At 57.4% G+C, this 23,438-nt stretch overlaps 1 protein-coding gene across 3 annotated transcripts; it reads right to left on the bottom strand.

Moving 5' to 3' along the window:
* Window positions 1–21: 21 nt before the first annotated feature.
* Window positions 22–22,685, bottom strand: LOC132681798 (inactive ADP-ribosyltransferase ARH2). 3 transcript variants are annotated; one of them, XM_060636631.3, is made up of 8 exons: window positions 22,061–22,676; window positions 15,555–15,719; window positions 11,146–11,271; window positions 9,833–9,973; window positions 7,059–7,186; window positions 5,769–5,901; window positions 4,916–5,069; window positions 1,187–1,205 (listed from the first exon to the last, which is right to left on the bottom strand). In XM_060636631.3, the coding sequence occupies exons 1-8, from the start codon at window positions 22,272–22,274 to the stop codon at window positions 1,202–1,204; spliced, it is 1,065 nt and encodes a 354-aa protein (XP_060492614.1). In that variant the 5' UTR covers window positions 22,275–22,676; the 3' UTR covers window positions 1,187–1,201. The 3 variants fall into 3 exon arrangements, with proteins under 3 accessions (XP_060492612.1, XP_060492614.1, XP_060492613.1); XM_060636629.3 differs by lacking the exon at window positions 4,916–5,069 and having other exon boundaries at window positions 22–1,205; window positions 22,061–22,685; XM_060636630.3 differs by lacking the exon at window positions 1,187–1,205 and having other exon boundaries at window positions 4,367–5,069; window positions 22,061–22,674.
* Between the last annotated feature and the right edge of the window lie 753 nt (window positions 22,686–23,438).

Raw genomic sequence — 23,438 nt, 5'->3', positions numbered from 1 at the left:
CCAGAGAAACGCTGAGCTCTGTTTGCAGGATGCTTGTGTGGTGCGTGTTCACGACACAGCTGAGCTGGGCTCCCGCCCTCCCTGCAGGGACACGCCACCTGGTGCCCAGGCCATGAGCACTGGCCATCGATTGGTTCCCAGCTCATTCCTACCCCAGGGCCTTTGCACAAGCTGTTCCCTCTGCTTTGCACAGTCTGCCCTCCTGAGGTCACTATGCAAGCTCACGACCCACCGTGCCCCAGTGCACCCACCACCTGGGGTCTCCATCCCTGTAGACCCCAGTCATCACTGCCTGAGACTCCAGCTCAGTTTCAAGCACACTCATTTGTCTGCCTGCACGTGGGCAGGACACCCATCTGTTCTGCACCCCCCTGGGGCTTGCAGCGAGGTCTGGCAGGGCCCCTGCCATTCGAGGCTCTGGCTCACCCTGCCGTTGTTGCCAGGGGTGAGGGATGCAGGCCTGTGCACCTCGAGTGTCACCTGGCAGCTCAGCTCCCTGCTGTGCTCTGTCCCAGCCGCACACTGAGCCTTCCCGCCTGTGACAGCTGCACTCCTGATGAGCTCCTATGCATCCTTCACGACCCATTTCAGGTGCCCTCCTCAGTGGAGGCTTTCCCAGTGGCCTGACTGTGCTGCCCCCACTGGTCCTGTGGATGCCCCTCTTTCACTCGAGGGGTACCTGCATGGCCCTCTGCGCCCCAAAAGTCACTGAATTGGAATGGCCAGTGGTGTGAACTCTCCTGCGGGCCTGGACATGTGCTCTTGTGGAGGCAAGGTCTCTCACTGGGGCCTTTGATGACTGCCTGACCCTGGACTTGCAGGCAGGCCCAGCACGTCCTTCTTTGGCCCCACACGCCTGGCCTGAAATAGCATGTGGATGGACGGTCCCCGCGCTGCAGCGAGGACAGTTGTGGCTGAAACAGCATGTGGATGGATGGTCTCCGTGCTGCAGTGAGGACAGTTGTGGGAGCACCAAACACCAGCAGTTTGCTCCTCAAAGCCAAGCGTGTTTCCGTCTTGTCAGTGTTTTCCAAAGGCAGTCTGGGGTCTGGGCTGCTGCCCCTGCCTGTGGGTGCGGGCGGACGTCCCCGAGCCCATCCCTGGGCAGGACCAGAACACCTCTCTCCAGGGCCAGTGTAAACATCGCGGCCGAAATAAAACTCTCCTGACGGTTCCGTTGGCACCTCTGGCGACCAAGAGGTCACCTGGAAATACAAGGACACTGGAGAGTCAGCATGCAGGACAGTCCCCTGGCTGAGACCCTCTACCCCACCTGACCTCAAAAGGCCAGCAGCGGCTGGTCCCTTGGGGCTCCCAGGGGTGCCTGCCTGGCCCTCACCGTCGACTTTATCGGCAGGCACTGGTCTGCCCTGGGCTGACCTGTGCCCCCTCTGTGTTCGTCAGCGTGTCCTGGGGCAGCAAGGGGACGTCCCTAGGGCCCCGTGTCCTCTTGTGAGACATGGGGTCTCCTGGCACGGTTGGGAAGACAGCCTGGTCTCCTGGCAGCCACCCCTCCCCACCCCTCCCACACTTCTCTTGTTGTGGTGCTCAGAGGCTTATACCCAGAGTGCAGAGCCCCCGTGGCAGCCAGGTCCGTGAGCCACATCCCAGGTCCCCTGTTCCTCTGTGACCTGCACTCACCCTTTCCTGCCCCTTGGAGAGTGAGCCTGGGGCCTGACCCCGCCTGCTGCCCCTACAGAGGCACTCCCTGTGGGCACTTGGTGGCCACCTCACCCAGCAGGCCACTTCTGCTGCCCAGAGCCTGCAGTCCGGCTGACTGAGGCCCTGGGGCTGATGCAGGCAGGCAGGCGCCCCTCCCCTCACGCCAGGGCGCAGCCACGCTGGGAGCATCTGTGCTGTGTCCTCACTGAGAGACACTGGGCCCATGTGGCCCAATATTAATGGCAGCGATTGGCCCAGTTGGTGCTGCTGGGTGAGAGAGATCTTTGGGCTATTTTGTGGCTTTTTGCTTATTTTAACGTTCTTGAAAACAAGCTATCAGAATGGGGCAGGATGAACGCAGGGCCAAGAGCCCACAGGTGGGCTCCGGGCCCTGAAGGCACCGGCGCCCACAGGCGTGGAGGTCTCCCTGGTGTCTGTGTCCCCATGACCTCCTCGGAAATAAGGGGTATTTCCAGTTCCCTTTGTGGACACCTGTTTCCTGTGCTGTCTGGTCCAGGTGCCTGTGGGCCCAGGGCTGGGGGCAAGTCTGGCTGAACTGGGGAGGCCGGCGGGTGGCTCACAAGCAGGAGCTGGGCCGTCAGGCAGGCTGGGTTCGAATTCTCCATTCATAAGGGGCTCTGACCGCCCTTGCACAATGGGCCGGGATAGCACCAGGCACTGCCTCTCTGACCTGGGGGACCCCCCCAGTGGTGGGGCTGAGGCCCGTGTGCACCTGTGGGTGGCCCTTTGGCCCCTCCGAGTGGACCCTTCTGATCTCATCTCCCCAGCTGTCAGAGGGGCTCCAGTGTCTGCCAGACACACTGCTACCTGCCTTCCAGATATGGAAACATGGGGAACAACGATTCAAGATCTAAACACAAAACTTCTTCACCAAAGAGCCTGGGAACAGGAATTAATCAAATGAGCCTGAAGTCTGGAAACTTGTGAGCAGAACAGAGGACCTGCTCCACCACTGGAGCTTTGGGTGCCTGTCTCCATGGCCTCTGTCCCCTTGGGTGCCTGTCCCCGTGGGCACCTGTCCTCACGGGTGCCTGTCTCCATGGGCATCTGTCCTTATGGATGCCTGTCCCCGCGCCCATGGGTACCTATCCCTGTGGGTACCTGTCCCATGGCCTCTGTCCCCTTGGGTGCCTGTCCCCGTGGGCACCTGTCCCCACGGGTGCCTGTCTCCATGGGCATCTGTCCTTATGGACGCCTGTCCTTGCACCCATGGGTGCCTATCCCTGTGGGTGTCTGTCCTCATGGCCTCTGTCCCCTTGGGTGCCCGTTCCCACAGGTGCCTGTCCCCGTGGATGCCTGTCCCTGTCCCCATGGACACCTGTCCCCTCAGGCACCTGTCCATGTGGATGCCTGTCCCCGCCCCCCATGGGTGCCTATCCCTGTGGGTGCCTGTCCCCATGGCCTCTGTCCCCTTGGGTGTCTGTTCCCGTGGATGCCTGTCCCTGTCTCGTGGGCACCTGTCCCCTCAGGCACCTGTCCCTGTGGATGCCTGTCCCCGCCCCCCATGGGTGCCTATCCCTATGGGTGCCTGTCTCAGTGGGCACGGGGGCTGCCAGAGCGCAAACCCTTCCCTAGTGATGGGGGCTGCTGTCTCAAGCCCATGGCCTCTGACCCCAGGTCTCCAGGTGCCTCTCCAGTCAGGATGCCATCTACACGAGGACCCACACCTGCAGCGGATATGCCGAGTCGGGAGCAGTCACTTCAGAAGTGGGAACCACTGAGTCACATGTGTTAGGGCTCACGAGCAAGTAGAAGATCGCCAGCAGCTGGGAAGGGCGTGTGCATGTACAGCGCCGAGCGCACCGTGCAGACCCCCGCTTGTACAGCTTCCAGGGGCGCTCAAGGGGCCCGGGGGACACGACCCTGGCTGGGCACCGGGGCCTCTTGCTCCCCACCCACCAGCACACGTGGTGACAAGTCTCTAAGGCCGTGTGCGTGTTTCCTTTACAATAAACACGAAATCACAGATGCGTTCACCTCGTCACTTGTCACGGTTCTGTTTCTGTCAGTGCTTGTGTTTCTCTACAGCAGGACAGTGAGGTGGAGACAGTCCAGTGCTTCCTGTGACTGTTTATGTTTTATAATCCACCAGTAAGCAGACCCATTTCCTGATTCTCCAGGATGGATTCCTCCTAACGGAGACCAAGGAGCCCTCTTGGGGCCCGGCCGTGGCCCTGGCCTGGGACAGCACCCACCTACTTCTGCGGGGCCTGGGCTCCTGCGGGAGTGGGCTGGTCCGCGCCCCCACCCCCCCAGCCGGGGCCGCCCTGTGTCTGGCTCTTCCCGCTGAAAAGCATCAGCAGCAGCAAAGGTTAGTTGTTATTCAGGAAGGCCTCCTTGTGAGCCGCCCACTGGAGGCCTTCGTGCAGACCTGAGAAGCGAGGGAGTGAGCCCGGGGGCTCTGGGGGCCACCAGCCTGCTCAGAGGCGGCCTTCTGTGGAAACAGCGCTGCCGCCGCGGGGCCGGCCCCAGCCTAGCCGCCAAAGCGCCGTGTTAAACACGAAATACCAACTGCTCTTTTATTCACACCAGATGCTCCTTGGAAAGGACGGTGTCCAAGGTTATTTTTAACCAGAGCATGCTCTCTTATCCAAGACTCACAGACAGAGACGGACCCGAGCCCTCAGCAGCGAGTCTGGGGGGCTCCCCTGCCCCCGGGACCTGGCTCAGACCACACAGAAGATGCGGGTGTCACACAAGAGCCCTTTATTTCCTGGTTTTCTGTCACTTGTTCCAGAAGGGTTTGGTTTTAAAGATCTAGTGTGATTAAAAACCGTTGGCCATGCGGCGAAGTGCCGTGCTCTCTCTCGCTGCTTCACAAGGCCCGGTGCCGGTGGCCCTGCCCTCGAGGCGGTGGCCAGGTCACGCGTCCGAGCACAGCTGTCGTGGTTAGTTGTGTGGGCGTGAGTGAGCGAGCAGCGTTAGTTTTGCACAGAGTGAAGCACGTTGATTGTCCCGGAGACTGTTTGTGCCGCTGTGCGTGGAGGCTTGTGGGTAGCAGACCCCGCAAGAGGCTCTGGGTCTGGGTTAGGGAAGGACAAACATTCTCGAAGGACAAATAGGGCATTTCATTCGGCAGTTAGGGCTCTGAAATCAGGAGGAAAGAGTTAAGAGTGTGATTATGGCCGATCAGGCGTGTCACACGCTCAGGAGGGCCGTGGCCAGCACGTGGACCCCGGGGCGCCCAGAGCTGGACGCGGCTCCCTGAAGGGACGTGGCGGGAGAGCTTTACTTCTCCTGAGTGGACAGGCGGTAAAGGGCTTCGCCCAGGCGTGCCAGCTCCTCCTTGTGCTCCAGGTCCTGGTACAGGCCCGTGGGAACCGCGTCCAGGCCGTGCAGCAGCCCGAACAGGCAGCCCGCGATAGTCCCTGTGGCCCCGCTCTCGCCTGGAACGGAAACACAGGTCCTCAGGGGCCCTGGGACCTTGTGCTGCCGGAGCCTGTGGGTCTTTCCTGCGCACTGTCACCCCCAGACCCTCTTGCCAGGGGCCCGTCTCAGGGACCTCTCTGGGCAGCTCCCTCCCTCCTCGCACAGCCGGATGCACATGAGCGTGTGCCGATTCCCGTGCTGTCCTGGGGCCTGGGCGCTCAGGGACCTCATCTGTGGGGTGGTGCTGGCGTCTCTACCGCCTCAGCACCAGGAACTGAGGGGCTCCGATGTCCACGGATACTCCGTGCCCAGCACGGGGTGACATCTGCCTGGGGTCCCCTTATTTTACATCTGCGGGGGACAGTGGGCACCAGCAGGGAGCAATCCTGCCCAGCCCTGGGACAGTCCCGGCCACCACCCGAGGGCTCGAACCTGAGGCCAGCGATCCAAAGTGCTGCAGAGCTCTCTTTGGCTACAGAGTCCGTGGGACTGTGCACGGCCCGTATCAGCAGGACCCAGTGGCCTCGAAGGAGAGGGGGCCCACACCCTGCTCCCCGGATGCCATTTCTCTCAAGCTCAGACTGGCACAGCCACCAGAGGCAGCACCACGCCCAGAGAAGGACCCACATCCTGGGGGGTCAGAATCCGGACATCCTGGGCAGGTGCTTCGGGGTGGGAAGGGGGTGCTGGTCGCACATCAAAGAAAGCAATCTCACCTCCATGACACATGGCCCGCTGGCAGAGCTCTGTCCAGTTGTCCCCAGCTCCTAAGAGAGCGTCGTAGGCAATCATAGGGGCATCATGGCCCCGCCGGCCCCCTCGGCCTTCAGAGCTCCATTTCCGGTAAGCCTAGAACAAAGAGCCAGGGGTCAGGGCATATGTGGCCACAGGAAAACCAGTGCTGCTTTGCACTGGAGCCCGTGCGCCCGGAGTTCACCTGTGTTGTAGGCACTGCCCCAGGGCTGGGGGTGATGGTGCGCAGGAAAGACCCACTACTTGAGGCTCCTATGGATGCAGACACTCCACAGAGCAGACCCGAGCCCATGTTAGGGTAGCCGAAAAGTCTGTGGGAGAGTCAGCACCCAGCAAGGGACCGAGAGCCAGTGCTGAGGCTGTTAGGACACATGCCCCTGGTCTGCGCAGGGCACGGGGCGAGTGGGCGCCAAGGCTGGCTGGCGGTGCAGAATGACACCCTGCAGGTGCGCCACGAGCAGAAAGCCTGTGAGGTGGACGCTGGAAGGTCACCCCCCTGTGCCTTAGCAGCAGACTCAGCGTTGGTTTGGGGACAGCGGCACCTCCCTGTTAAGGATCACACGCCTGGGCCTTCAAGCACCAAGGGGAGGTGAGGGAGATACGTGGAGGTACACGGAGGGGCTGTGGGAAGCACCTGAGGAGGAAGGGTGGGCCCCTGCTCTCCCCCTGCACCTTCCCGACACCTGGAATGCAGACGTGCTGGCTGGAGCCAGAGCAGCCAGCGTGGATTACAAGCTGTGCACTCAGAATGGCAGAGCGGCCACACAGACGTGTCCTCAGCTCTCACTGCAAGCGACTTCCAGCTCAGCTCTGGGCTCCGGGGACATAAGCAAATAAGTTTCTATCATGGCTAAGTCACAGCGACTCGGGGTTTTCTCTTGTGCTACCAAACCCGATGCCGACAACGTCAGTCAGCTCTCCCAACATGAGCAATGACAGTGGTGTGCACGTGTGCATGACCTTACTCATCGGATACAACTTCATGCCCCGGTGCCTAGGAAACAACGAAGTGAAACCGAGTGTCTTCTAGCAATGCCGTGCTTATAATGAGGTAATGAAAACATGAAGTACTCTGTTTCACACATGCTTCCTCCAGGAAGTCTTCCAGGCCCCCTGCTGCTGCCGGGGGAGCCCCCAGCCCAGACTCTAGAGGTAGCAGAAACAGCCCAGCTGCAGTGGCTTCTCGGTGAGGACCCCGGGCAGCAGGACCCTGCCAGCTGCTGTCCCCACCACTTGGGCACAGCAAGACTTACCTTTTCTCTTTCCTCCGCGTCGTAGCGGTCAGGGAAGGTGGCTTTACTTCCCGTATCTTCGCTGATTTTTCTCTCCTCCAAGTAAAACTGCCATTTTGCCTCAAAGTAAAACCAGTGCTCCTGGTATTCTAAACACAAACAACAGGGTGGGCTGCACATGAGGGCCACCAGCTGGGGCGTGGGGACGGTGGGGCAGGGGCAGAGGCAGGAGGCGGGGGCTGAGCCTGGTGAGGGGGCAGAGGACGGAGGCCGCTTTGGAACAAGAGTGAGGAAGTTGGGAGTGGGGGACAAAGCAACCGAGAAACTTGCTTCGCTGACTTAACAGGGACTATGGTCCTTAGAAGAGCATATTGTCTTGAAAGCTCTGACCCTGTATCTTCTCACCGAAGCGACACAGCCTGCAAAGGGCGGCGGAGGGCGTCTCCTTCTCGCTGCCTGTCGCCTGGCATGCCAGCCCCAGAGGAAGGACTTGCCCACGTCACGTGGGGTCTGAGCGGCAGCTCCTCGGACACAGATGTAGGAACGTGCTCTGCCCTCCGAGAACCCGGGAGGCACCAGCACCTGCTGGGCCCTCCCACCGTGGTGGCCTCCTTGCCAGCCTGGCCCTGAGGGGTGCCCGGTGTGCCTGTGGGAAAGCCCCGGTTCAGGAGGTCTGCTCGTGGGCAGGAGCAGAGGACAGAGCTCCAGGGGACCAGCCGGTGGCTGCAGGCAGGCCCCAGACAGGCCCTGGGACAAGGCTCCCGGTCCTGAGGGAACCGCAGGCCCTTGGAAATGCTGGCCCGACTCTGCTTCACAAAACTAAAAGCAGAGCCTACCTAAGGTTGAGGAAAGATGACAGAAAGTGAGGGAAGCAGCGGGCAGGGACAGGGCTCTGCCAGTGCACCGCGGCCTGTCTCCCAAGCAGGTGGGCCACCAACATTGGAACAAGACGTCCAAGGGTGAAGACAGGGAACTAATTTGCCAGTTGTCCTTACTGCCGATGGACATTGTCACCACTAAGCAGAAGGCCCTGCAGGAATAGAACACTGTTTTCTCTGGACGATTTGAGTTTCTGTTAAAAAGGGCATGTGCGCCTGGGTGGCTCAGTCGGTTAAGCGTCCGACTTCAGCTCAGGTCACGATCTCGAGGTCCGTGAGTTCGAGCCCCGCGTCGGGCTCTGGGCTGATGGCTCAGAGCCTGGAGCCTGCTTCCGATTCTGTGTCTCCCTCTCTCTCTGTCCCTCCCCCGTTCATGCTCTGTCTCTCTGTGTCTCAAAAATAAATAAACGTTAAAAAAAAATTAAAAAAAAAAAGGGCATGTGTCTGGGGCAGCTGGGCGGCTCAGTCGGTTGAGCATCCGACTCTTGATTTCAGCTCAGGTCATGATCTCAGGGTTTGTGAGTTCGAGCCCCGTGTCAGGCTCTGCACTGACAGTGTGGATCCTGCTTGGGATTCTCTTTCTGTCTCTCTTTGCCCCTCCCCTGCTCTGCCTCTTTCAAAATAAATAAACTTTAAAAGAATCGGCATGTGTCATAGGTCATAAAACTCCATAAAAACACATTTAAAGTTAAACAGAAAAAATAAAGTCTCCAATTTTCTGACCAATGCCTGTCCTCCCCGTCCTGTCCGAGGAGCATCCCTGACTCCGCGTAAGCACAATCACTGCATGGCCCACAGCAGCCGCGTGTCCCCATCTCTCCCGCGGGAGGAGGTGACCCTCACAACCCAGTGACCACAGGCAGCCCCAACCCCTCCAGAGCCCTGAGGCAGGAGTGACTTAAACCAGTCGAAAATACGGCCAGTGTGGCACTATGTTCTATAATTAGTTTATAGAGGGACGTGTAAGTTCACTGTGGGCACAAGGCTCTCTGCTTCTCACGGGAGCCGGGCCCTGTGGATAAGAGTTTCCCAGCGCTATCTCCTTCTAAAGTTGTTCTAGAAGCTTCTTGAGAGGCACTTAGAATGAGTCCCTGCTTGTCAGATGGTGACAGGAAAGTGATTCATTGATTGGTTCCCCGTCTCAAGACCGCAGCCTCGGGCTGCCCAGAAAGCCCACGGCCCCATTACCTCACTCACACTCGTCTCCCTCTGCCTGTGACAAATGGCTTTACTCCAGACATGCCCCTGGGCTGTCCCTCCTAGGGGTGAAAGAACCTTCTGGGGCTAGCTGCCTGAGGAGGAAGCCACGGGTCTCCCAGTCCCCCACCCGCCTCTCACATTTGTCCGCTTCGGGCCGTGTGGGGAGGAGCCTGCTGAGAAGCCACAGCTCACCTGGCCACCAGCAACATCGAGGTCCCCTAGGACCTCTGCCGGACCAGCTGATGGACACCTCGCCGGTGGCCAAAGAGGGTGCGAGCCGCTTGATGGGTTTGGGATAACCAGGAACAGACAGATGTTCCTGGACGCAGATGTCCCGAGGGGGCACAGACCCCTGTGTGGCCTTCATGGCAGCTGGCCACAGTGGGGAGCAGTGCAGACCCAGTGTGTCTGGGGAATGGGTGACCAAGGACCACCCGGAACAGCGACCCAGCTGCCCTCAGAGAGCGGGAGGGTGGGGTCCCTGCAGAGGCCAGGGCGGGGGAGCAGCACTGGCATTGCGCCGGGTCTCCTGGCCAGGAGGCCCTCTGCCGGGGACGCCTTGGGCCTGCTTTCTGGGTCAGCCTGCTCACATGGGGATGCTCTAGGTTTCACCACGGGACCAACAGACCTCCAGCTCTCTGGGAATCGGGTCTAAGTGAATGACACCAGCCTTTCTGCTGTCAGCTCGGGCATGATGGGAAGAGAGGTCAGGCTCACCTGCCAGGTGCCGGATGGTCTTCTTACAATACTCCTCTGCCAGCGGGACCGTCTGCATCATGTCTCTGCCCCACTGCTCCAGTGGCTTTCCTTGCGCGGCGTAAGATGCAAACAGAGCTGTGCACAGGGACCCGAGGAAGCCTGGAGGGCACAACAAGGGCATGTGGGTGCCAGATGCACCCTTGGCAGGTGCAGGGTCCTGGGCTGGGGCTTCCTGGGCTCTGCCTTCTGTTTCCTGCACACAGGCACATCACACCCCCCTAGCAAGGCTTGTTGTGGGGACAGACGGCTCTTTTTTTTTTTTTAAAGCAGGCTTCATGCCCAGTGCAGAGCCCAGCACGGGGCTTGAACTCACGACCCTGGGATCATGACCTGAGCTGACGTCGAGAGCCGGACATGCAACCAACTGAGCCCCCCAGGCGCCCCGGGGACAGATGGTTCTAAGCACAGGGGAGCAACCACCAGGCCAGCCTGAGGCACACAACCACACAAAGACCACGTCCACCCAGGAAGAGGCACCGCCATCTCGAGAGATGCTCTCAGTGGCTTCTGGCCACTGCAAGGCATCACTACAGGTGGAGTGAGTGTCCAGTTCTCAAATCCAGGGTCAAACGAGGGTGTCCCCGGGGGGGGGGGGTGGCACGGCATGGCCCTTGCAACCTCAGGGCCACGCCAGTAACAGTGGACACTGAAAATGGCCTTGAAAGAGGGGAGCAGCTGTGAGAGAGCAGCTGGCAGCCTCTGGACTTGGGCTGGGGAGGGCGTGTGCCCGCCTTCCACCTACGGGAGTAAGACGTTCAAGCGATTCTTCTTATTTAAAATTAGAAGCTGACTGCCCTTCTAAGTCATGACTCTGAGTCAGGTGCTGGGGCCCCCGCCTGCCCTCCCTGTGTGAGGGACATACGGACACTCTCTCCTCACGCACGGCCATCCTGTTACGGGGCGGGGGGGGGGGGGGGGAAGAGAGGCATGACGATTAGGTGTTCCAGCTCACACAGTCTGGCTCAGGCCCCCGCCGGGCATGGCACTGGGTGGCAAGCAGTGCCCAACACGTGTGATAGAAATTCGGGTTCCCATGGCTTTGCTCGGAGAGCTGGTGCTTTGCCTTTATTCTGACATGCCTGGCACCAAAACCAGGGAGAGTCTTTCCAAGCTCATCCCCAATCCTGCTTTTAGGGCAAAAACAGCATTTAAGCAGAACCAAAGACTGAAAAGCCCAAGTCCGCCAACAAGTAATGCAACGGAACAGCGGGTAGGATTTCCACACAACCCGCTGGGGGAGCTGGGCGCGGGCGCCGCTGGCACGGCCTCACCTGTGGGGTGGTTGTGCGTCATCCTGCCGCACTCGATGCTCACTTCCACAAGGGTCTCCAGGCGCTCCGGCTTCCAGTACCGCATGCCGATGCACATGGCTTTGGTGGCAGCTCCAAACCCTGAGCCTGCAGGGAGCAGAGAACAGCAATCTGCAATGTTCACAATGTCCTGAAAATGTACACAATGTCGTGCAGTCCCACGTTTATCGCAGCATCATTTAAATGAGTGAAAAACGAGCAGGCGACCCAGATGCCTGACAAAGGAAAACAGATCAAACAAACTGAAAAGCACCCGCACTGGAAAGTTAGGCACTAACACAGAATTCTTGACGGCCGTGCGCTGCTGCTGGGAAAGCAGACGAGGTGTCTGTAATCGCACGTGCTCTCTTTTTAGAAACCGTTTCGTGGAGTTATAAGGGACACGTGATCAACTGCACACATTCCAGGCGTGCAAGGCGATGAGCGTGAACACATGGTGCGTGCACGAAGCCCTGAGCAGAGATGGTGAGCGTATCCAGCAGTCACTCCGAACGTCTTCTTGTGCCTCCCGGCCTCCCAGCGGCCACTGGCCTGACTCTGCAGGCCAGTTTGCATTTCCCAGAGTTTTATGTAAGTGGAATCATGCGGCATAGAGTCGTTTTTACCTGGCTGCCTTCACTCAGGGTAATCCTCTTGACACTCCTCCGTGTTGGTGCAGCAAGACTGCTGTGTGGAGGGGCCACTGCCAGTCTGGCCACTGACCCGCTGCTGCACACCTGGGTTGTTTCCTGCCGGAAGCTATCACAGACAACGCCATGGACACTCATGACCAAGTCCTTGTTTGGACATACGCTTTCTTGGGCAGATACCTCAGAGTGGATCACTTCGCTCACATTTAAGGAGCTGCCCAACTGGCTTTCAAAGTGGTCATCACGTTCTACGTCCCACTGGCGGTCCCTCTGTGTCCCGGGTGGCACTTCACGGTCCGCCTTTCAAATTCAGCCCATGCAGCGCTGTGTCTCGTTGGGGCTTCATTTTCCCAGTGACGGATGGTGTTGAGCAGGTGGCCACAGGCATCTTCCTTGGGGGATTGTTTGTTTAAATAGTTCTCTCGTGTTTGTACTGGTTGTTAGCTTTCTTTTAAGAGTTCTTTACACATTCAGGGTACTTATCAGATGTGTACTTTGCAAATATTTTCTCCCACTCTGTAATTCACTGTTTTATTCTTCTTAACGGCCTCCTGGAGAGCAGAGCGGGTTTGGGGAGTGTGTGTTCGCTCGGCTCCCTGGAGAGCTGTGTACACTTGGTATGTCTCTTCTTCAAAGGTGTGGTAGGGTCCCCAGGGAGGCCATCTGAACCTGGGCTTTCCTTTGTGTCTTGCTGTTTAGATGCTCTCCTTCCTCTGGAGTGACCTTTGGTAGTTTCCGTCCTGCAAGGAATTTGTCCATTTTATCTAAGTTGTGATATCTATTAGAACAAAATTTTAAATATATTCCCTTATTTTCTGTAGAATCTGAGGGAGGTTGCCCGTCCGCTATGTCCTGATCAGTCTAGCTTCAGCTTCATCAATTTCTTTATCTTCTCAAAGAATCAGCTCTTGGTTTTGTTAATTTTCTCTACTGTTTTCCTGTTTTCTGTGGGATTGACTTCCACTCTGACCTTCATTACTTCCTGTCTTTTGTTTCCCTTGGGTTTAATTTGCCCTTTGTTTTCTAGTTTCCTTAAAAAACATTTTTTTTAATGTTTACTTATATTTGAGAGAGAGACACAGAGTGTGAGCAGGAGAGCGGCAGAGAGAGAGGGAGACACAGAGCGTGAGCAGGGGAGGGGCAGACAGAGAGGGAGACACAGAATCCGAAGCAGGCTCCAGGCTTTGAGCTGTTAGCACAGAGCCCGACACGGGGCTCAAACTCACGGAGTGTGAGATCATGACCTGAGCTGAAGTTGGACGCTTAACCGACTGAGTCACCCAGGCGCCCCCAGTTTTCTAGTTTTTTAACGTGAATATTGAGACCTTAATATGGAAATCTCTTCCCACAACTCTGGGTTTGTCAATTTCTCTTGCTGTCCTACTGGTTTTAGCTTCACATATTGTGAAGGCTTGTTGTCAGTACAGGAATGTTTGGGTTTGGTATGTCTTCCTGATGAATGGATGCATGTGTCATGGTGAAATTGCCTTTTTTTCCCTTGGCAACATTCTTTGCTCCAAAACATACTTTTTGTGATGTTAATGGAGCCACGCTGACTTTCTTCTGACTGGGGTTGGCATGGTGCACCTCTTCTCTCCCTAACCTACCTGTGCCTTCATATGTAAAGTGCACATCCTGTGAACAACCTAGAGTTGGGACTTGTTTCTTTATCCCATTGGAGTCCCTGCCATCTATTTGGAGTCTTTAGACCATTTACATTTGATGTGATCAGGGTCAAGTCTTTTGTCCTGTTATTTGTCCCCTTTTCTTCCCATTTGGGGTTCAATGTTATCGAACAGTGAGGGCAGCTGCCCATCCCATGTGAAGATTTCCACCGTGTGGAAGTTGGAAGGTGGAGGATGGCGCCCACCACCACGAGGAGGAGCCCTCAGATCCTCAGACCTCGGCAGCTGCATCTTCTCCCTTCTGGAATTGCCCGGCGGGGGGTGGGGCGGTGGGGGCACATAACACAGGGACGCAACACGGGGTAGCACTTCCTTCCAGGAAACATAGCCTCGCAGGGAGACCTGCGTTGGTAGCTTGCTCTGGTCTCCCATGGCAGTGGCCCCTCCTGCAGCCGAGGTGGGGCAGGGATGCTGCACACACCCCCTCGTGCTGCAGGGGAGACGAGAACCTGCAGCTCTCCTTGTGGGGTGGCTCCCCCTGCGGGGTTGGCTAGGGTCGTGTGGTGCTCATGCTTAAGCACTATAGGGAAGGTCACTGCATGCCTAGAAGAGAGGGACGGTTTCTCCTGATGAGGGGGAAGAATCCAAGGCCAAGGGACAGCCTCGCACCTGGTCTCCCCCCCGACGGGATGACCCAGCCTGGGGCACTGCTTCCCCAGCAAATATTCCTAAATGATTCCACTTCTCTTTTCTTCGCTTATTAGTTATAACTGTTTTGTTGTATTAGTGGTTGCTCTGGGGTTTTGAGTGTCTGCCTGGGACTTACACTTACCACAGCCCACCTCACACCACCACCCTTCCCAACCGGCCTCCACAAGGTAGCGTCAGATACCTGCTCATAGCATTTTATAAACCCGCAGTACCTCATCATTTTCAAGTCAATTATCTTTCAAAGAGATTTCAATAGGAAGTTAAAAATTCTTCTGTATTTACCCACATAGTTAGGATTTCCATCCAAGTTCTTTGCACAGACCCGGATTTCTGTTCCATGTTGGTTTCTTGCTGCCTGAGGGACTGACTTCCGTTAGCCCTTCTCCATGTGGCTCTCTGGGTGACAAATCCTTTAGCTTTTGTTTGCCTGGAAAGGCTATTTGGCCACTGTTTCTGTAAGAAACTTTTTTGGAGGCAGCACTCCAGGGTGAAGTAGTTTTTCTTCCGTGCCTCAGTGACACTGCCCACGAGCTCTCCGTGCGTCACTTCTGACAAGAGCACCCTCCTCACTTTGGCAGTCAGCAACAGAACACACGTCTCTCTCCTGATTGTTAGTTTTGAGCAATCTGACTGCCAGCTGCCATACTGTAGTTTTCTCCGCGTTTCTTGTGCTTGGAAGTTCCTGACTTTCTTGGATCTGTGGGTTTACAGTTTCATCACATTTGGAGAGATGTGGGCCACTATTTCTTCAAATCTTTTTTTGTTCCCCTGCATGCTGTCAGGGAGCCTGTTACGGGCATGTTAGGATGCAGTAGTCGTCCATGGCTCTTTTCATGATTTTGGATTCTTTTTTCTACATGCGTCCCATTCTGGATTGTTCCTATTGTCGTGCCTTCAAACCCATTAAATTTTTCTTCTGAAATGTGCAATGTGCTGTTAATCTCAGCCAACGCATTGAGAAACTCAGGGATCTATCCTCAGTATAAACTCAGGTTGGGGGGTGTCCATCCTCCTTATAAACCCTGGGGCGGGTGTCAATCCTCAGTATAAACCCAGACCGGGGGTCCAGGACCCCAGAAGCAGGTGCCCTGGAGGCAGAGACTCTGGCTACGTAAATACATCAACACATCAAAGCATCCTGGAGATAGACATTTATGCTAGTTGTGTAAGTTTTCCTGATTATTTGGCAAAAAATAGCCACTTAGAGGGAAAGCAGTTGAAAATATTCCTTAAAACGAACCCCAGATTGGTGTCACACCATCAGGGAGGCCGGCGTCCTCTAAGTGGAAGCCCCGGCAAGTCCCTCTGTGTCACGCAGACCTGCAGGTTAGTGGGGTGACACGTGGGTTAGTGTCCAGGCCACGCTCCAGCATGCACTTTACAGGGAAAAGACAGCACCCCTGACCCTTCTCGTTGAAAGGTGTGTGCCAGGCGAGGAGATAGTTATCCGGCTTCAGCTGTGAGCAGCCTTCCAGGGTAGCTGGGTCAGCCCAATGTTCTGGAAGCTTCTCAAGGACTTCCACGTAGCGCCTCACCATCTCTCGGTAAAGGTCATCCAGACACCAGTAGTCTGGGGAGGAAAAGGCAGGGTTAGACTGAGAAGGCAGGAGGGCTACTTGGTCAGCCCCCAACCCAGCAGGGACAACAGAGATGCAGGCGGTGGAGGACAGGGGGCTCACAATCCCCCACAGTCTCATGGAGTCCCCCACAGGCTCCCACAGTCCCCCACATTATCCCACAGGCTCCACAGGCCCCCACTGTCTCTCAGAGTCTCCCACAGGCTCTCACAGTCCCCCACAGGCTCCCATGGTCCCCCACCGTCTCCCAGAGTCCCCCACAGGCTCCCACAGTCTCCCAGAGTCCCCCACAGGCTCCCACAGCCCCTCATAGTCCCCCACAGTCTCTCAGAGTCTCCCACAGGCTCCCAGAGTCTCCCACAGACTCTCACAGTCCCCCACAGTCTCCCAGAGTCCCCCAACAGGCTCCCAGAGTCTCCCACAGACTCCCACAGCCCCTCACAGTCCCCCACAGTCTCCCAGAGTCCCCCACAGGCTCCCAGAGTCTCTCACAGGCTCCCAGAGTCCCCCACAGGCTCCCACAGCCCCTCACAGTCCCCCACATTCTCCCAGAGTCTCCCACAGTATCCCAGAGTCTCCCAGAGTTCCCCACAGGCTCCCACAGCCCCTCACAGGCTCTCAGAGTCCCCCACAGTCTCCCACAGTCTCAAGGAGTCCCCCACAGGTTCCCACAGTCCCCCACAGGCTCCCACAGTCCCCTGCCATCTCCCAGAGTCCCCCACAGGCTCCCACAGTCCCCCACATTATCCCACAGGCTCCCAGAGTCCCCCACCATCTTCCAGAGTCACCCACAGGCTCCCACCGTCTCCCACAGCCCCCACAGTCCCCCACATTATCCCACAGGCTCCCATAGTCCCCCACAGTCTCCCAGAGTCCCCCACCATCTCTCAGAGTCTCCCATAGGCTCCCAGAGTCCCCCACCATCTCCCAGAGTCCCACACAGGCTCCTACAGTCCCCCACAGGCTCCCACAGTCCCCCAGAGTCCCCCACAGGCTCCTACAGTCCCCCACAGGCTCCTACAGTTCCCCACAGGCTCCCACAGTCCCCCACAGGCTCCCAGAGTCCCCCACAGGCTCCTACAGTTCCCCACAGGCTCCTACAGTCCCCCACAGGCTCCCACAGTCCCCCACAGGCTCCCAGAGTCTCCCACAGTCCCCCACAGTCTCCAAGAGTCTCCCACAGTCCCCCACAGGATCCCACAGTCCCCTATAGACTCCCAGAGTCCCCCACAGGCTCCCAAAGTCCCCCACATTATCCCACAGTCCCCATAGTCTCCCAGAGTCCCCCACAGTCTCTCACAGTCCCCCACATTATCCCAGAGTCCCCCACAGTCTCCCAGAGTCCCCTGCAGGCTGCCACAGTCCCCCATAGTCTCCCACAGTCCCCCACAGTCCCCCATAGTCTCCCACAGGCTCCCATAGTCCCCTACAGTCTCCTACAGGCTCTCATAGTCCCCTACAATCTCACAGAGTCCCCCACAGTCCACCACAGTCTCCCACAGACCCCCAAAGTCTCCCATAGTCTCCCAGAGTCCCCTATAGGCTCCCAGAGTTCCCCACAGGCTCCCACAGTCCCCCACAGTCCGCCACAGGCTCTCACAGTCCCCCATAGTCTCCCAGGTCCCCCACTGTCTTACAGAGTCCCCCAAAGTCCCCACATTCCCCCACAGTGTCCCACAGTCCCCCCATAGTCTCACAGAGTCCCCCACAGTCTCCCAGGTCCCTCACAGCCCCCCCCACAATCCTGGCTCCTAGACCAGTGCAGCATGCATACAATTCACTCTAGATTTTATTCAGAACTCAGACATTAATTAGAGTTGGTGTATGTGCTTCATGCTCTGGTTGCACAGGACAATCTAGAAAAACCCACAATCCTCATTCCCTGCTAAAGGTTCTGTCCATGTGACGACAAGCTGGCCTGAAATCTGCCTGGTCCTCGGGCTGCTGGAGACCCACGCCTCCACGCAGCTGAGCCCCTCCCATTTCCACCCCCTCTCTCACTCCTGGAAACCCCTTGTGCTGCCCCACCAGGCACTGATTGGTCCAAACCACACTGTGTGTGACAGCGTTTGGGGACAAGCATGTCTCAAGCCCCTTGAGGATCACAGGCATGGAGGGCAGAGGAGCTGACGCACTGGCCACCTGCAGTCTGGGGTGCCGCCCCCCAATACCGTCAGGCTCTTATCTGTCATGGTGGGTTTTACAGGGAAGGCTCCGGGGGTTAGGTTATGCAACTTGCCCAAGGCCCGAGATGGTAAACGGAGTCCGATGGCAGGCCTGAGCATTTCCATCATTAAAGTAATGCACAGCAAGAGCTAGAGGACACCTAGCTCCAAATTTGGGGTCCAATTTGCCTCGTTCCATCAGAGAGCAGGGCTGGTGGCGACAGGGTCACTGTGCCAGGCCAGCTGGGCAGATACTGGGCATTTCCAGTGTGCCTTTTTTGTTTTAGTGAGAGCGCATGAGCAGGGCAGACAGAGAGGAAGACACAGATCTGAAACAGGCTCCATGATCAGCGCAGAGCCCAACACAGGGCTCAAAACCAAGACCCTGAGATCATGACCTGAGCTGAAATCAGTCTACCAACTGAACCACCCAGGTGCCCCACGATGTGACTCTTAACAGCCACCAACAGACTAATTCTGTACCCAATCTGCATTTCAGGCCTCAGGAGTTGGGACTGCCCCTGACTGCTCGGGGCACATACCCCAACTCTGGGGGCTCTGGAGGAGGGGAGGAGGCCGGGACGGGGCAGGGAGACCCCCTCTCAGGCCGCCGGAGCTATGAGCAGGCAGTAGAGGGGTCTTCTCATTAGGCGCCCAGGGTCAGGGTCCCACTGTGGAGGTGAGGGAGGTGCATTTGCCAAGTCTCTGCATCATCTGGGACGAAGGCCTCCGTCCCTGCAGCCGTTAGGGCAGGTGGGCCCTCATGCCCTGGAGGGTGGACTTGGTCCTCAGTCCTTCTGTCCCTGCTTCTATGCCCCGCATGGTTGGGTTCTGAGCAGAGGCAGAGAGTGCGTGGCCAGACCCGAGCGCAGGAGGCATGGGCTCTGCGAGGTGTGGGGCCCGTGAGCCACTGGGATCCACTCAGCCCTGGGGCGCCAGCAGCACCCGTTACAAAACCTTCTTGACTCAGTCCACGGTTAGTGAGCCTGGCCTTTCCATACCCTCTCAAATAATTCATTTTATTCTGGAATCACATCCTTCTAAAGGGGGAAAAAACTCCTTAAAAACAAAATGTCAACATTCTTCTGTGAGTGTCCAGTTTGAATTTAAACTAGAAGCAGACTTTGCAAAGCTGCAGGGGCCAAGGAGCCTCTTGCCAAGGTTTCTCTGCTTGAAGACACGGCTCGTCAGCTCATTCTTCTCTGCCCTCACCACCCAGTCTCCTAAGAGACAGATCTGCTCACGAAAACCCTGTGTGTCTCCCAACCAATGTCACCATAAAGAAACGGCAGCATAGCAAGATCGAGTAGCTTTGTAGTAAAAAGTCAACTTTCCAAAATGCTGTTACCGCCAGCGAGCCAGTGATGGAGGAAGAGGGAGAGGTGAGTCTGGACAGGCCTGGTCTGCTCACGCGTGGGCTGGACCCTGCACTCCCCTGTGGGTTATGGACCGTGGCATCTGCCACCGCCGCAATGGGCTAATGCCCCCCTCCCTCCAGTGCCACCGCAGAGACAGGCTACCCTGCCTGGTCCTCGGAGCAGGACATTTAGAAAGACAGACATTAACTATCGTGCCATGAGCCACCTTCCCTTAATAATTTATTAAGTGCAGGGGTGCCTGGGGCGGGGAGGCTCGGTCGATCTCAGCTCCTGATCTCAGCTCAGGTCCCGATCTCAGTTTGTGGGTTCAAGCCCCGCGTCTGGCTCTGCGTCGACAGTGTGGAACCTGCTTGGGATTCTCTCTCTCCCTCTACCCCTCCCCTACTCGCACTCGCTCTGTCTCTCTCTCAAAATGAATCAAGAAACTTAAAAAAATAATTTACTAAGTGCCCATGCCGCCCCACTTGATCTCACTTGACCCTATGATGAAGGCGTCATCATCCTTAAGTACAGTGCAGGAGGGAAAGCAATGTCAGCCGTTTTCGGGCCAGTGAGCCATGGAGAACCAGGACTGCCAGGCTCTGGGGCCCCTGTGGCTGAGCCCCCTTCTCATCCTCAGGTGACAGGCACAGGGCCATACACGCAAGGGAGCCTCTGGTAGGTGTGCCCAGCGAGCTCATTGGGCAAGCTGCACAAACTGGATTGTCCCCCGCCCTGTGTGGTATTGGACACTGCTTCCTAAGCCAGTATCTGATCTCATTCCCAAAAGTAGGACATCCCACAGGCTGTCCCTGTCCTCGCATCACACTCACACTAACACAACTGCATAGCCACACAGTTGGTCGGCCTACAGCACCCAATAATGGGACTTCCTTGGAAATGCCACGCCACAGTTACACTTTGAGAAAGTCTACCTGTCCTTGGAAAGCGTGTTGGAGAACCACCGTCCACTGGGACCCTCGAAATAGTTGTGTGGCCAGCGACTGCGGGTGGCTGGGGCAGGGCTTAAGAACTTACATGTTGGAACCCAGTTGTCTGGGTTCCAGTTCCTGCTCAGACTCTCGCTTGGCTATGTGGCATTGGACAAGTTACTTAAACTCTCTGTGTGTCTGTTCCTTTGTCTGTAAAACTGTAATAATGGTGTCAGCCATCAGGGTATGCAAGGGCCAGGGGATGGTACACGTAGATTCAGAACAGTGCCTGGCCCCTGAGTGGCGCCACATCAGGGCTGTAGCCATCACCATTAATGCAGCTCAGAGGCCCCTTCTCTAGGCTACAATTTGCTATTTAGAGAAAAAAAACTGGGCTGTTTGACAGCTAAATTTAAAGAAAATTTCAACTTGTATTTTTAGTGACTTGAAAAACTATGCCTGCTTGTGCTTCTGGAGGCTAAATTTAGGGACATCTTCACGAACGTCCCCTTGTGGATTGCGGACCAGAGGGTGCTGTGTACCAGCACCCCACTTCCCACAGCCAGAGGCGCGGGGTCCCCTCTTTGGAAACAATGCCCAAACACTCTCCGTGCTCCCATGTGATGTGCTCCCACAGGCAGTGCCCCCCACATGCACATTTCACACTGGGGTAGATGATGTCCTATGTCTGTCAAGAGGGCTCAATCTAATCTCAGAGAGCATGACACGGTCAGGATTGCGTGACCCTGCTGGCGTCTGTCCTGGGCACCTACACAGGCAGACACAGGCCGTGGATCTTGCCATTCACAAAAGAGACGAGGGCAAGGAGAGGACACGTGGGTGGCATCATACACACGTGGAAGGAGCGGGTGTGAGAGTGAGGGCCCGTTGTGCGCAGCTTCGGGAAGCCAGCAGGTTCTGCGTCCAGAGACAGGCCCTCGTAGGGGCGGCATCGCTGCTCTGGCTGCCAGGATGCGATTTCACACTGCTGGGTCTGCCTGGGAGCCTGGGAAACTGGGGATATTTGGACTCAAAGACACTTCGCCGCCTCACGCGCTGGGCGCTATCTTATCTGTGTCCTCACCCTCGCCAGAGCTATTTTGGAACTGGCTGCGGAGAGGACGGCATTCCTGTGGAATGAGCACAGAGCTAAGCTGAGTGAGCCCACGGCCGACTCGGACGGGCACAAGGGCCCAGACACGAGGCCTCGTCTACCCAGCCGTGGCCCCAGACTTTCATTTGGCAACGGCAGACTAAAAACACCTACAGGTTTTCAGAGAGCGTGTACCTTGTAGGAAAGCTGTGCTACACGTATGTACACCCACGGCTTCTCTGAGAATCATGAAGGCACATGAAGGATGGTCCTAGAAGCCCCCCGCCCCCACCCAGCCAATGCCACAGCATCGTCTCAAGACACATTCGTGTGTACACACACATCTGAATCCTACTTTGGTAGATGGCATTCTGCCTGAGCTCATTGGGATTTAGAAGTAATCCTCAAACAATATTATCTTAATGGATCCAAATTTCAAAGGGCTTATTATTTTATGTTCTTTTGAAATAAAATCAGACGTCTTAATATCTGCAGTGAAAAGTTGAACCCTCACCCCAAACCACTAAGAGCAGATTTAACTGGTTTTAATCCTAGAGACAGCAGGCTCAGCCTAGCAGACGTTTTACAAACACAAATGAAGAGTCACTATTCAGAGTAAAATAACCCAGACAGACCGTGAGAAGCGCCGTCTGACCAGGGAGGGGACGCTGGTGGGTGTGAAACCCCCTTCCTGCGGTGGCATGGGGGACAGGGCTGGGGGCTCACCCGCGGTGCAGGGCTCTGGGGACCGGGAGGGGGGTAAGAGGGGCAGGGTGGCTGGCTTACCTGTGGTCAGGGCCGCGGCTGTCGTCAGGTGCATGATGGTGTTGTCACTCACCGGCCACCTCTCCTGGGACGGCACCAGCTGGTCCTGGCCCCCGCTCGCCCGCGGCTCTTCCTGGACCTTCCTTCCGGAAGCGCTGCTGTCCTTGCGGGCGTTTCTGTGCCCGAGAGCGTCCCCCACCGCCCCCAGCAGCATGGCAGCCTTGAACTTCTCCATCTCGGGGTAGCGCCCAGCCCCTGGGCCCCTCGGAGCCGCCCTCCGTGCGCCCCGCGGACTCCGCGCCGACCGGCTGCGGGCAGGAGCTCCCCGAGCCGGGCGCTCCCGTGTCTCCGCAGGCGGCGCCCTCTCCTCCGCCCCCCTGTGCCCCGCCAGGAGCCACGTGGACGGCGACACCGCTCCTCACCCGGGGAGCCCGCGGCCTGAGTCAGCGTCCGCAACAGCTGCGGACGCCTCCCCGCGGGGCGGCGACCTCTAAGCCTGAGCCCTTGGCTGTTCTGGAAGGCGCGTGCCTTTCTACCGCTCCTGCGCGGGTTCCAAGGCGCTCCGCCTGGCGAGGAGGGGGCGGGGAACCCTCGCTTCAGAGGAGCGCACAGCACGGTGGTCCCGGGGTCCCCTGGTCTCCTCTGCCCGTGCCCCCACCCACACCCAGGCCGCGCTCCTGCACACTCTGCCCCGACAGCTCTTTTTCTCGTTTCAAGTCGACAGAATCGTAGCCTGTGAGGCCTTCCCATCTGGCTTCCCTCACTCAGCATAGCACGCAGTTTCACCCATTACGTGCACGGTTTTAGTTTTTGGGAAACTTTGTGATGCCTGAACGTGTTTGGTAGAGAACTCAGAAAATGCACGGTGCACGGGAGAGAAGCCCCTCTAGCCTCAGCGAGGCGTGTCACGGACCCCTCTCACCTTGCTGTGATCTCCCATGGCCGGGCTCCAGATGGCAGCCGTATTCAGACCCCCCCCCCCCCCCCCCCCCCCCCCCCCCGCTTCCGCATTTGGATCCGGATCTCTGGAGACGACGCTGAGGGGTAGGAAGAGGCTGGGGTGCATGTGAATGTGCAAACTGGGCTCTGGGTTTGGAATCGGGAGTTAGGAAACTGTCCCCCTCGTGGGCCTCACTCCCCCCTTGGCCCCTGGGACCTGGTCACTCACCAGACCAGAGTGGGCCCCATCACACCTGGACTTAAAAAGCACATGTGATAAAAATAACGTTTCTTTCAGTAATAACAAGATACTGAGCTGCACTTGAGCACACAGAGCGTTAACTCAGCACTTGTTACAAAGGAAGCCCTGGAACATAATTCCAGCACAGAGGCCTGGTGGGGGAGGCATACCGGCTCCTTGTCCACACTGCAGCCCTCTATCCAGACAACTGCCCTTCGT

Source organism: Panthera onca, chromosome A1, assembly GCF_046562875.1.
Source record: "Panthera onca isolate mPanOnc1 chromosome A1, mPanOnc1 haplotype 2, whole genome shotgun sequence".
NCBI classification, from domain to species: domain Eukaryota; kingdom Metazoa; phylum Chordata; class Mammalia; order Carnivora; family Felidae; genus Panthera; species Panthera onca.
Note: the sequence above shows the minus strand (reverse complement) of the source record. Positions and strands in the feature narration are given on the sequence as shown.